Here is a 14,699-nt window from a genome sequence, read left to right as displayed (position 1 = left end):
ATGCGACAAAAAAGGGCAATGCAACATTAAATGGATCAAATCGTTAAGGGCAATGAAAGGGTTGAGGAGGCTTATTTATTATATTTAGCTTTATTTGCTCTGATGGGGAGGTTTAGAACATCTTAGCTGTCTATGTGAACTTTGGACTCATATTTGTTCATTTATGTTAGGCTACTTATTCATTTCCTTATGATTTAAAAAAGCCAATGTTTGCGCGATCTTCAAAATATATTCCATTTGACTGCATAATATAAGTAATTTGTACTTATTTTTCTAAAGATATGTTATTTATATGTTTATTATTTAAAAAAAGGAAATGTTTACATTAACTTCAATTTTAAAATACATCCTATCAGTTCTTGTATGTGTTATAGAAATAACTGCTAAAACAGTTTTCTTTGCATTTCAGTAGTTTAAAAAGTTTTGACCCCCCCCCCCACCCCCCGAGATGAAAGAAAAAATAAATAAGTAAATAAATAAATAACATTCCTGGCTCCGTGGCGACATCCACGTCGGAGAGTTCCGACAAGAAATTCTAGCCACTTTCACCCTTGATCATGCATATAAGGTTGCTTAAAAGTTGGTGGGGACAATTTGAGCATCCTGAAAAGTTGGTAGTGTTATGCCCCTACCATCCCTATGCAAACCTACGGTGATCATTTTCACCACATACATTTAATGTCTGGCGAAAATCCCTGTAAAATAAAGTGCCCCCCCCCCCCCCCCCCCCCCCCCAAATCCTAGGAGGCGACCCTATTAAATATAGACAAAATAATAGCAACATCTCTCAAGTACAAATACCTTTAAGTATGCCTCTCTGACTGTGCCAAAATACTGTATATTTTTTTTTTAAATCTTGCAGTGGATCTGCATAGTGCAAGTCGGTTCGTGATAGTCCAATCATCCTCCCCTGCAGCCACCTGAATCTCCCCCCGGTGTCCGCTGCGCATGATGCCCCTGCAGGGCCCGCAGAGAGGCGCATAGGAGCGCCACCTGGATGTCCCGGTGCAGACTCGCGCAGTAAGAGCGGTCTAGTCTAGTCTTACCCCTTGTTCCAAGAGAGTCTGCAGTGTTATGATCATTGTGCCGGAGTGCACCCACGCGGGCATGCAGGCAGCCCCTGGCGAAGCTGCGTCGTCCTTCCCGGACCACCGATACCGCTCACCTACCGCCTGCTGATCCACCGCACCGCGTAGCCGTCAGACGGATTAGTTACATCGGCGTGGCTGATCTCTCGCCTCCCGCTATTGGTGCTTCTGACTTGTCGCCGTCAAGCCGCGAGGGCTGATCCAATTATGTGTTTAGCGTCGAGGTGCTAATAATAGAGAAAATTACAGGTTAAAAAAAAAAGTTTGCGGTCTTGAAGGCGGCGGTAAATGAGCAAATTAACAGGGGCTCCATGACGCTGCCAACCTGGATGTCCGTGCCGAGGACTAGCTGCTGCTTCCGGGGAGGCATCGAAGGAGCGAGGCGATGATCGGAAGAATTCTTTTCAATGCTTGGTGGTGGAAGCACTGAAGACAAACATACACAAAAACACTGCTGGGTTGCGTATGTGACCAGGTAAGCCTGCATAGCAGGGATCTTGGACTGTGGACAGCTCTCTTGAGATTGAACACTGGGGGATTTACTTTGAAGTAACCTCTGCCATCCAGCCCATATAATGTTGTGCTACCTGTCATACATGGTTACTAATATTAGGAAGTTCGAGGGCCTGCATCCAAGATTGTCCCCTTTTGCTGAACAGCAGCCACTCTGCTTTTGTGTGGCTGCTGTTAGGTGCTTGTAAAGTAGATTAACGATGTCAATAACATGGTATAGTTGTTGGCCTAAATCAATATGCCACAGTGTAGGCATTTTGAGATAGAAGATAAAGCCCCGAAAAGTGCAGAAGTCACTAAGATTCCCCCCCCCCCTCAAAAAATGGCAAGACAATATATGACAAGGTTGGTGTCAGCTTCTGTGTACTTCTTGAATTACTTTGCCTCCAGCGAATGCAAGGAAGTATCTCATGAGTTATGGCACAGGCCCTCATATCATTTTTTCACCGTTTTGTTACTGTTGGTTACCAACAATCCTTCCTGGACAAGAGTAGAGTTTAATAAGGACTAAAGTAATCAGGTTGTTGTGGTATTGATGAGAGTGTCCTAACACTTCCCTTGGAGCATTTAGACCAGGGATATAACTGTGCCTCGGGGCTTACTGATCAAAAAAAGCCCAGTAGGTAGTTTTTGTTAGGTTGAAAAAATACTGGAAGGGATCTTTTGAGCATCAATAATACCAAGATTTTTTTTCAAAGTCATGTTAGCATACCTGTCAACCCGATGCCGTTGGCAATCTTACAAATAGTGACGTATGCCCTTACAAATGGGTGACTAATCTTACAATGTTTATATACGTAGTGTGCAATATGAAACAAAAATAAAACTCATTTTTTTAAATAATATGAATTTATTGGTAATATTGTAACATACAACCTGGTGCAATCAAAGAACAATCAATATCTTCAGCTACATCATGATTACTAAAATTTAACAGGAACTTTTGTTATAATTGTATGTAGCACTTTTGGCAATTTCTATCATGTCTTGATGGCTGCACTTCAGCCCGCAATTCAGTTTGGCTTGAAAGTAGTTTGTTAGTGTGTCCGCTTATAAATTAAAAAGGTCAATTGATAAAATTAACTTACCGATATAATCTTTGAGTCTGGGAACATTGTGATCAGCAATAGTTGCGGGCAAATTGTGTTTGGCAACAAATTGGCAGAATAAAATCTCCGCTTTCGTCACTTTTCATTTTGCAGACTTCATCTTTATGACCAGTGTTGTTAATCTTACTTTTAGAAAGTAATTAATTACAGTTACAAATTACTTCTCCCAAAAAGCAATTGAGTAAGTAATTCAGTTACCTGAAAGTAAGCGTAATTAGTTACTTGGCAAAGTAACTGGTGTTACCTTTCATGTTTTCTTTTTTCATGTTTTCAAAAAAACAAAAAACAAAACAAAAAAAAAACATAGTAACCTTTGCTATGTTTGGAAGTCATTTAATGTTGTGAATCAACTGTTAAAGTTGTTAAAATTGCTCCCGTTTTTGCATTAGTTCCCTTCTGTCTACTTTCGACATGTGAAGGTTTTAAAACTGTTTAATCATTTATGAATAGATTCAAGTCAAGATTTTGCAGATTTAAGAGTATTTTAGATAAAAAAGTTAGTTGGGTGCGCTAGGAAGGTTCACTACAACAGAGCCTTTCTGAGATGTCTACTGCTTTAAGATGGCTGCGGTTTACTAAAGCCGCCGAGTCTGTCATTTCGCATGGAGTTGTATATGCATGTGATATCTAGGCGTAGATTGTAGGCTGTCAGCTACAGTCAGGAAATATTGGAGCCATCTAGCATAGCATCAACAAACTAGGCCTGTCGCGATAACAAATTTTAGTGTGCGATAACTTATCTCATAAATTATTGCGATATGCGATATCATTGCGCCCCCCAATTTTTTAAAAACCAATTTACAATAACACAGTGAGAATACAGTATAAATAGATCAAGTACACCCATTTAAACACGATAAATATTTACTTTTAAATTCAAAAATACTCTTTAAGAAATCACAACTAAAAACAATAGACCATGCCTCCTAAGTAAAAGACAACAATATTGATACGGCACAGAAACACAGAATAAATAAACTGTGTTTTTCAAGAAAAAAAAAAAAATTGCACTTAATAACTTAAGCATTTAGGCAAATGAAAACTTTTCCCCTCATAGCTTCTGCAATGGTGTTCCATAGGTATGCAACGATACAGTTAAGTCACGGTCCGGTACGATTTTCGATACGGGGGACATGATTTTTGATCCGATTCAATACATTTAATGCTCTAAAAAAAAAAAAAAGAATAAAAAAAAAAAAAAAAATATATATATATATATATATGTACTTTTTTTTTTGCTAACGAGCAAAAATTGAATTGCCATCATACAAACATGCATTTTAGTGCATAATAATTATGTGCTTACTTCTTACTGATCTGAAAAAAATTTGTATAAAAGTGCTGAGAACAATCTTTACTGTTTGTAAAGTGAGGCGGGGCACACTGTTGATTGCTACAGCTCTCTTAGCAGCTAGGTTTACTACATGAGCAAGACATCCTATTTGTCGTCCGAATCTATCTGTGTCACGTACTGAATTAACAATATTTGCAACATTATCTATAGTCACTAGTATGATTGAGTTGGCCTTCTTAACTTCCAATCAGTCATGACAGTTTAGAATTAATTGATGTAGTATATGGACTACGTGTCCCATAATCACTCTGGGCTCACGTAGCCAATGGCATGGGACGTAGCACATCTAGTTTGCTGTTTCATGATATCTAGTGTGTGCGCGCATTAAAAAAAAGTTAGCAAACGCCGCTGAACTTAAGTCACGTCTGCTCATTACTGCACAACACCAGCATATGACAATCGACTTTCATAAACAGGACGAGTTTGAAGCACAGCGCTCTTAATTTGCCACTCATGTTCATCATGGCAGACTAGAGAGCAGTGTATCCACCCAAATCAATAAAACTAAATGCAAACACTTTCAAAGCAAACCATTACAACACCACTTTAATTAAACAAATACTCGAAGCATCAAAATTTAATTTGAATCTTTTTTTCTAATCGAATTCTCGAGTTAATCGATTAATCGTTGCAGCACTACATGTTTGTTTTAATAAACTCACCTGCTGTATTACGAGTAAATGCTCAGTATTACTGTATTGGCCCGAATATAAGACGGTGTTTTATGCATTGAAATAAGACTGAAAAAGTGGGAGTCGTCTTATACTCGGGGTCTAGACATTATACCCATTCACGACGCTAGATGGCGCCAGATATCAATTAAGCGAATGCTGACCTTGAGGAGCAATCTTCTGTCATGACAGTGCTCGACTACTCTCAAGTTTCACCATTTTGCATTATTTTATTGCATTTTTTTTCCTTATTCAGATTTGTTTCAAGACTACAGTTACAGTTAGACCTCATTTTGATGGTTAATGCAGTTATTGCAATTTTGTTGTTTTATCACAATAGATTGGTTTATTTACATTTCAAAAACCTGAAGCCCAATAGATTGGTTTATTTACATTTCAAAATCCAGAAGCCATTCATTTACGAATGTGATTGCACTTTAGTTTACATATTTAAATCGTCAGATATTAAGATTTGAATGAGGCTAAATAACATGCTTTTTCTCTCGAATATATTGTTATAATCATTTGTTTCAGATATACTATAATTAATTTCTGTATAAAAATTAATTTTGTGTTCAAAAATTCTTTTTTCAAACTTGAGTCTTAAAAAGAGGGGGTCACGTTACAATCAGGACCGTCTTATTTTCGGGCCAATACGGTATACTATATTGTTGCTGCTGATGTGTTTTTGAATGTAGGTTTGAGTCCTAAGTTCTCATTTTGTTTAAATTTAGAGTTAAAGGAACCTGAAAGTCTTCTGGTATAGAAACAGAAGTTTAAAAGATTTCTGAGAAAACAAAAAGTATTTTATTATCTCTCACCATTGCTAACAGAAATGTAAGACAAAGGCCTATCCATTGTTTGTGTTGAATTTGATTAGATTTATTCAGAAACAAGAAGTTATTAAAATTGTCCAATTGTGGCATGTTAAATTCCAATGATAACCATTTTGTAGTGCAGAACGCAGATTCACAAGCATGAAATGGCAAGCTAACACAGGATCATGTCACCCAGCTACACCTCACTCACAGCCAACCGGAGGTCAGAAAAAAGCCTCTTAGCATTTGGGACAAGCAGAAACAACAGCCGGAAGTAAAACTAATCGAGTGAGACAGACAAACTTTTTTTTTTTTTTTCAATCAGAGTCATGGTAAAGAAATGATATGATACAATGATGGGAAAAAATGTTGTTTAAGTGTTTGAAAGCTTTTTTAAACATTTTTTATTTTTTTTTTATTATTAATAACAGTGACAGTGGTTTCTTTTACTATGCAAGTACAATGATGCTTTGTTTTGTTTCTGAATGACCATTTTGCAATACAGGTAGTCCCCGGGTTAGGAATGACTTCCGTTCCTATGCTAGCAGTATTGTTAATCTTACTTTAACAAAGTAATTAATTACAGTTACAAATTACTTCTCCCAAAAAATAATTGAGTTAGTAACTCAGTTACCTCAACGTAAGAGTAATTAGTTACTCGGCAAAGTAACTGATGTTACTTGTCATGTTCCACGTGTTATTACATGATCCATTCTATAACGTCTTTCACATCAAATAGATTTATAGTAAGTGATTGAATTGAACTCTTTTTCATTCCCTCCCCAAAAAACATTTGTCACCCTTTTTACATTTTTTAAAATTTCACCTATATGAGAGTGTAATGGTTACAGAACTTGCTGTGAGAAAAAAAAATCCTTTTTCCTGTTGGACTGAAGAGTGACTTGTGTCACATCACTGTAAGAAATGTCTGCAGAATTAGCAGGAAAATACTGTGAATTCATGACTTTAAAACAATGTAAATGGGAAAAATGTTTTTCATTGTCAAACTTACAGTTATATTCTGCAAAATACAGAACCAAGCACAACTGTTAATTAAAGGGTATTTATATGTAAAAATAACTATACTTGTTTGTATAATGTAAATTGTTCTGTAAATTAAACGAAAAATAAACATAATAAAATAAGCAATACAATACTGTAAAATTTAAAATATAAAGTTGCTGAAAATATGTTTTTTTTGGTGTAGGTTTTTCCAATAGGCTTTTCAAAAGAATCCCAAAAAACCCAAATCAATCTATTAGATTTAATAAATTCATATGTTGCAATTTACAGATGAGAATATACTAGTCCTTCTAAAAAAATTAGCATATTGTGATAAAGTTCTTTCTTTTCTGTAATGTACTGAGAAACATTAGACTTTCATATATTTTAGATTCATTACACAGAAATGAAGTAGTTCAAGTCTTTTATTGTTATAATATTGATGATTTTGGCAAAAAAAAGTCAAGAAAAACCAAAAATCCCTATCTAAAAAAAATTGCATATTTCATCCGACCAATACAGAAAAGTGTTTTTTTATACAAAAAAAAGTCAACCTTCAATTAATTATATCAGCTATGCACTCAATACTTGGTCGGGAATCCTTTTGCAGAAATGACTGCTTCAATGCGGCGTGGCATGGAGGCAATCAGCCTGTGGCACTGCTGAGGTGTTATGGAGGCCCAAGATGCTTCAATAGCGGCCTTAAAATCATCCACAGTGTTGGGTCTGGTGTCTCTCAACTTCCTCTTCACAATATCCCACAGATTCTCTATGGGGTACAGGTCGGGAGAGTTGCCCATGGTCAATAAACCATTTACCAGTGGTTTTGGCACTGTGAGCAGGTGCCAGGTCGTGCTGAAAAATGAAATCTTTTCAGCAGATGGAAGCATGAAGTGCTCCAAAATGAAGCCCATGGAAGTCATACAAAATATTAAATTCGGATCTCACAGCACCACTACTTAATTCGTTTATGTTATGTAACATATTTTTGTATTTGAAGTAGATGTTTTGTTCAATTTTCACACTACTTTCTGTACGCGACAAAACTTTTGTCTTGCCAAAATTTGACCTTTATGTCTTCATTAAATGATAAATCTTTTTTCAGTGAAACAAATATATTTTTTTACATTCAACATCATTTGGGAGGGTCTTAGCTTTCATATGAGCCATTGAGCCAATTGAACAATTAAAAGTCAGGTTATTAGCAATTGGATAAGCGACAAGACTTTTGTCGGGGACTGTATATTATATCCTGTGGTTGTCTTACGTTTTTGACCGGTTAAATGGTCATGGTAAACAGAGTTACGCTTGTATGCCGCCTTTCCACCTTTATAAGGCCCTCCAAGGGCCTCGCACTATCTTCTTATCTACTGTATCTACTGGTGATGCAGCACCAGGAGCAAAGTGGGCTTTAGTATCTTGCTCAAATCGGTTATCGGCTCGTCTAACTGCTAATAATCTGTATCAGTCTTGAAAAAGCCATATCAGTTGATCTCTACTACATACAGTGGTACGAAAAAGTGTCTGAACCTTTTGAAACTTCTCTCATTTCTGCATAAAATCACCATCAAATGTGATCTGATCTTTGTCAAAATCACACAGATGTAAAAACAGTGTCTGTTTGAACTATAACCACCCAAACATTTCTGGGTTTTCATGTTTTAATGAGGATAGCATGCAAAAAATGACAAAGGGGGGGGGGGGGGGGGGGAAATATAAGTAAGTGAAGCATCTGCCTAAGGAGACCTAAAGCGCAATTGAAACCATTTTTTACCAAACAATTTAATTCAGGTGTGTGCCCAATCACTGATGAGTGGTTTAAAGCTGTCCTGCCCACTATAAAACACACACCTGGTAAGAAAAAGAAGCAGTGAGATATGTGCATCATGGCTCGATCAAAGATTGTTGATTTGTATAAAGCTGGGAAAGAATACAAAACCATCTCTAAAAGTCTGGATGTTCATCAATCAACAGTCAGAGAAGTTGTCTACAAATGGAGACAGTTTGGCAATGTTGCTTCGCTCCCAAGGAGTGGTTGTCCACCAACGATGATCCCAAGAGTTAAGTGCAGAATACTCTGAGAGGTAAAAAAATGAACCCTAGAGTGTCTGCTAAAGACTTAACAGAAATCACTAGCACAGTTCAATATTTCTGTGCATGCATCAACTGTATGTAAAACAATGGCCAAGAATGGTGTTCATGGGAGGACTCCACGGAGGAAGCCACTGCTGTCAAAAAATAAAAAAACATTGTTGCTCGTTTAATGTTCGCAAAAAGGCACTTGGAGACTCCACAGACGTTTTGGCGAAATATTTTGTGGACTGATGAAACCAAAGTTGAATTGTTTGGGAGTAACACACAACTTTATGTGTGGAGGAAAAATGGAACAGCTCACCAACATCAACACCTCATCCCCACCGTGAAGCATGGTAGAGGGAGCATCATGGTTTGGGGCTGTTTTGCTACCTCAGAGCCTGGACAACTTGCAGTCATGAATTAAAGAATTAATTCAAAAGTTTATCAGGGTGTATTGCAGGAAAACTTGAGGGCGTTTGTCAGACAGTTGAAGCTAAAAAGAAGAACAAAATACACGTTCTGGAGTGGCTAAGTCAAAAACCAGACCTGAACCCCATTGAGATGCTATGGCATGACCTAAAGACAGCGACTCATGCCAGACATCCCAGGAATCTGACTGAACTACACCATTCTTTAAAGACGAATGGACCAAGATTAGTCCTGATGGATGTGCCAGACTTATCTGCAGCTACAGGAAGTGCCTGGTTGAAGTTTTGCTGCCAGGGGGGGTGGGGGGTGCACAAAATATTACATGTGATGGTTCACTTAGTTATTCTTCGCACTTTTGTTATTGTTTGCATACTATCCTCATTAAAATATGAAAACCTATAAATATTTGGGTGGTTGTAGTTAAAGCAGACACTGTTGTTTCATCTGTGCGATTTTGACAAAGATCAGATCACATTTGATGGTGATTTTATGCAGAAATCTGAGAAATTCCAAAAGGTTCAGATACCTTTTACTACCATTGTACATACTGTATGTCCTGCAATATGCTGGTGACCGGCCAGGGTGCACTGTGCCTTATTTTTAAATGCATCTGGGAGAGGCTCTGTCTCATCTATACACCGAGAGGATACACACTATATTGAAAAGTGGTGGCTCGATCTTAGTCTATTATTGATTTGTTAAAATAGTAGTAAGTGCATCTGACTCCTACTGTGAGGGTTAAAGAGTTAAATCTCGGCTCTGGTCTTCTTGATTGTTTCAGAGTTTACATGTTCTCCCTGTGTTTGTATAATTTTTCTCTCCCGCATTTCAAAAACATCAAGTATTTTATGTGAGCTGAAGACTTGAACATGTCCATAAATGTGAATTATTGTTTGATGTGCTTTGCGAATGATTGGTGTACTCCGCTCACACTCAAAGTAATCTGGGCCCGATTCCAGAGCACCTGCAACCCAAATGAGGACGAGAATGGGTGCCTTGGTTAAAGGCGTCTTCAAACACAGTAGACTGCACATAGAACATAGGCGGAGTTTGACTTTTGTGGAGCCAGAGCAAAACATGTTGATGACCCCGAAACGCAGTGTCAGCAATAAAATTAACTTACAAGATATATGCTCAGGTAGTAGCTTAGCCCATACACTTACATACTGCCTACCCAGCTGTGTGTGTGTGCGTGTGTGTGAGCGCACACGTTTTTCTGTCTTACCTAGTGGAGAAATAGATGCCGCATCCTTTTTGACTGAATATTCCAGCCAGAATCTGTCCTCAGGTGGTTTTGACTACACAAAGCAAATGGCCGTCTCTAAGGTGCTAGTAGCATGACGTGTTTGAAAAATTGTTTTGACCTATTATAAAAATATATTTGTTAATTTCATTTGTTTTTATTGTTTGTTTTATTGCTTTACAACTTTTATAGTCAACATTTTACCGACAAAGAAATTCATATATAGGAAAGTCAATTACATGCTATGACATTTTCGGCCACCACGGGGGACTATGCCCCCCATAAAACAAGGGTTCATAACCTTGCTAAAGGTACTGAACAACATGTTTCACATGTGCATTCACCGAACACTCCAGAATTTAATAATGAAGCCATTTTTTAAAATTCAAAAGCAATACAGCAAAGCTAGCAATTTAAGTGAATTTCCATTCAAATTTCATCAAATTTTAAATTAAATACAAATAATGTTGCCCTATGCTGTTGATTTTCATGTTGGAAATTAAATGAAACAAATTTTGTTTCATATTATTCCTTTTTTGTTTTTATGTCTACATTCTCATTTCATTCTCACATCCTTGCATCACATACTATTTTCATGGCATAAAATGTGACGCAAATGTTTATTAAATTTTTTTATTATCATCTTCAGGGAAGTTCACTTTTGAACCCCAAGACAAGTATCAATCAATAGCTCACATGAGAGAAAAGAATCAAGAGTCAGCCAAGGATTGCCTGCTTCGAAGACTAAATGAACAAGATATATATCAAGGGTACAAAATGACGTTATCCAGACAAGTGCTGTGTCCACGCAGAAGTACAACGAAAATACACATGTCAAGGTTCTACATGCTTGGTGAAAGGGCGTTGCTTACTCTGAAACGATACCTTCTATGAAAACATAAGTGAAAGTTATTACTGCCCAACTCTGGTGATTTTCCACAGAAAAACATCCTGAGTTACGACCTTGGAAACTAGCTCTGGCTGGTACAAGCCAGAGCTGGTAAAAGAGGGAGTTAAATCAGATAAGGCAGTCCACAGATACCTATTGTAAAATGTTCAAAGGAATTCATGGAGCACATTAACATGGATACAGTTTCACATGAAGCATAAAAAACGCATATAGTTTCACAGCAGTTAATGTTTGTGTTTTATATAAGCATGAATAAAATATTCTTTCACAATTATATGCGCAGTATAGGTCTGTTATACGTACTTCCTCATACCAAGTGCGGGTCAACCTTCCACTGAGCAAACCGGTTTCTCCTTCCATTATAACGAGGGCTAGCAGTTGAAATACACGGAATAAAGCCTGTAAATTGGGGGCAAACTAGTCCAAAACCAAGTCTAAAACTACACTGTGCCTTTAGTTAGCGTACGAAAATAAGGCCCTGTGTGTTTTAACCTTTTAACCCCTTAGACTTAGACACTGAACCCCTGGGATTCGATCGAACCCAGGTTAAAAACAACTGATATAGAATAGTCATATTTTTGGCCCCAACGGGACTTGAATTGTGAGCCTTCCCTTGGAAAGGATAATTCAGAATAGATATTGTTGTTCAAGAGCAGTTGTAGGCCATCCTTTCCCCTGGATGACATTGTGAATCAGGGCTGTGTTTGTATGTGTGCTCAGGTGACACGCTGGAATGTGTGCAGGATGAGCAGCACATTCGTCACATTAGCAGAAGTCCTGGAGGCCCGAGGGGGGCCTCTGCTGGAGGAGGAGGTTTGGGCCCTGCTGCTGGCCACTGCAGCGTGTTTGGAGGATGCCTCCGATAAAGGTAACTCACCATTCAAATGGATATTTCCACATGGATCACCGTGTGCCCGTGTTACTTCTCTTACCCTCGAATAAGCATTTTGTTGGGTGTGTTTCCCCCTAGGTCAAAACAACATGTGCAATATCATAAGCCCCACCTCCTTGCTGCTGTCAGCTACTGGTAGCCTAGCATTTAAAAACTGTGGCCTATCAGAGGAGGTATCGACCTTCACTGCTCCAGAGATGCTGCAGGGCCGCTCCAGCTCAACCAAACCTGCCATAGAGAGGGTCAGTAAACACATGGTCATCAAACCTCACATCAGTGCTGACAAACACTTTATACATCATTATGCTTTTTTTTTTTTCCCAATAACCTTTTGATGACAAGCATGCTTACACTGGACAGATAAGTGAGCATGCCCTCTAGTGGCTCAGCATGCATCTTGTATTTTTTTCAGTCAATATTGGTACTAAATCCCTAAACGTTTGAACGGCACAAATAATTCAGATTGCTCATTTAAAGTTTTCCTAATTGATTTATTGGCATGTGGCGAAAGCCTTACTTACAAAAATAGACCAAATTCACCAAACATTAACCTCGTGAACAATTTTGGGTTTACTATACGCATTGTAGTCCACTAAAACATTGATTAACCCTTAGATGCATACTGTAAATGTGTAAAAAAAATTGTTGTAATTACAAATTGCAGGTATTCCTTTAAAAACGTGTTTCTGATGTTATGCCAGTCACATTTTTAACTTACCTTTTATACATTTGAAGAAATTGTAGTTTTTGGATCAGTAACCCAAGCTTCCATAACTGGGTCAAAAAATGACCCACATGCATTTTCTATGGAATTCAATGGGAACCATTGATTGTTATCAACTTTGGCTGTCTGGAAAAATTAACTGTGGATCACACATATTTGGTATATCAGAAGTGCCAACCTTCAGAAAGATTTTTTTTACACAACAAAAGCTGATACATGTAAGTACTATCTTCATATAATATTTTATGAGTGTCTTTCATAACTATTGTTACTATTATTTATCAACAAATTAGCCGACTTCATAACTAACTAAAGCTAGCTACAGTATGTTCAAAACGACACACATTTAACAATAGAACACTTGACATAAAACAATTGGTGTTTAAATGTCCATCTAGTCTGATCAATATGTACATTTGGTAGATTATATTAGCCTAATTTGCATAACAAAAGTCCGCTATCTTAAATGCTACGAATGCTAATTACGAATGAATAATTATTGCTAAACGAATGTATTTACAATTCTCATAGCAAATCAATCACTCACACATAACTCCACAAACTGTAGCTGTAAACGTAATTACAAATGCATACACAAACATATACAGTATTTGCTGAAACAACTTGCAGCCTTATGTGGGCCAAACCAGAGCTTAACTGTCCTTTATTCATGTCAGACGAGAGTCTGCTTCTCAGTCATAAGGCGACAGTCCAGCCAGACCCAACGCTGCCACCAGATGACAGTGACTCCTCCATCATTAAACAAAATACAATACAATAACATTTTGGACAGTTATTTTGGGGTTCATAAAGGGTTAATTCTGACATATGCTGAAATTCGGTTTATGTCACCAGCGTAGAAACAGAACTCATTTGTAACCCTGGGTCTACTTGTATTGTATTTTATTTTCTAATTGTGTGTTCATAATTTGACGGTGAAATAATTAATAAATGTCTGTTGTAAAAAGAATTATGGAGTGATCGATGTCAGCAGTGGGAAGTAAGTAGTCTATCGATCTTATTTTTACTTGAATTTATTAATATGACATATAATACATGTTTTTAGAAAGTTATTTTGAGATTTAGGTGGTTTTTAGGGGTACCTAAAGGATTAATTCAGACTTACGTGGAACTTCGGGTTACATCACCAGCGTAGGAACGAAACTCGTTCATAAATCGGGGACTACCTGTATTTATATATATATATATATATGTGTGTGTGTGTATATATGTGTATATACACATACATACAAATATACATACAAATATATATATATATATATATATATATATATATATATATATATATATATATATATATATATATATATATATATATATTCAGGGTGTACCCTGCCTACTGCCCGTAGTTAGCTGGGATAAGCTCCAGCACCTCCGCGACCCTCGTGAGGAAAAGCGGCAGGGATAATGAATGAATATATATATATCTAGTGCTGTCAAATTTATAGCGTTAACGGGCGGTAATTAATTTTTTAAATGAATCACTTTGAAATATTTGACGCAATTAACGGATGCGCGGGATATCCCATTCGTGCATTGCCTCAAATAGGTTACGTTAGGGCAGGAAATGTTCTTTTGCATAACACGCCTAATTGAACACAATGCAGAACATACTGCATACCATTTGCAGCCACCACTGACAGTCATGGTTGCCCAACTTCCCATCATGCATTTGGCCGGAACAGTTAAGTCGCTACAGTATAATTTAGTGAAAGCACAACAAAAATAATATTCCTATCTCTCAAAAAAATAATGTTCACAAAAAGAAAAGCGACATGGCTGAAAACGAAAATATTAAGAGGGGTTTTAATATAAAAATTACTATAACTTGTACTCAAATTTATCTTTT

General features: G+C 37.3%; 2 protein-coding genes across 5 annotated transcripts in view; one reads left to right on the top strand and one right to left on the bottom strand.

Annotated features, from left to right (window-relative positions):
• Positions 1-1,545, bottom strand: part of mapk8a (mitogen-activated protein kinase 8a) — a 48,865-nt gene extending 47,320 nt beyond the window's left edge. The window contains exons 1-2 of one of the 3 annotated variants that reach the window (XM_057847967.1): positions 1,414-1,545; positions 1,047-1,315 (exon numbers count right to left, since the gene is read on the bottom strand). In XM_057847967.1, the coding sequence (XP_057703950.1) occupies positions 1,047-1,109 (63 nt within the window). In that variant the 5' untranslated portion in view covers positions 1,110-1,315; positions 1,414-1,545. The remainder of the gene's footprint in view (positions 1-1,046; positions 1,316-1,413) is intronic. The other 2 variants (XM_057847969.1, XM_057847966.1) reach the window with 2 other exon arrangements.
• Positions 1,038-14,699, top strand: part of ptpn20 (protein tyrosine phosphatase non-receptor type 20) — a 100,135-nt gene continuing 86,473 nt past the window's right edge. The window contains exons 1-3 of one of the 2 annotated variants that reach the window (XM_057847955.1): positions 1,038-1,563; positions 11,934-12,081; positions 12,184-12,347. In XM_057847955.1, the coding sequence (XP_057703938.1) occupies positions 11,958-12,081; positions 12,184-12,347 (288 nt within the window). In that variant the 5' untranslated portion in view covers positions 1,038-1,563; positions 11,934-11,957. Of the gene's footprint in view, positions 1,564-11,933; positions 12,082-12,183; positions 12,348-12,416; positions 13,048-14,699 lie in introns of those variants that run through there. The other variant, XM_057847956.1, reaches the window with a different exon arrangement.

This window comes from Corythoichthys intestinalis, chromosome 10 (assembly GCF_030265065.1).
Source record: "Corythoichthys intestinalis isolate RoL2023-P3 chromosome 10, ASM3026506v1, whole genome shotgun sequence".
Lineage (NCBI taxonomy): Eukaryota > Metazoa > Chordata > Actinopteri > Syngnathiformes > Syngnathidae > Corythoichthys > Corythoichthys intestinalis.
This window is presented reverse-complemented; position numbering and strand designations above follow the sequence as displayed.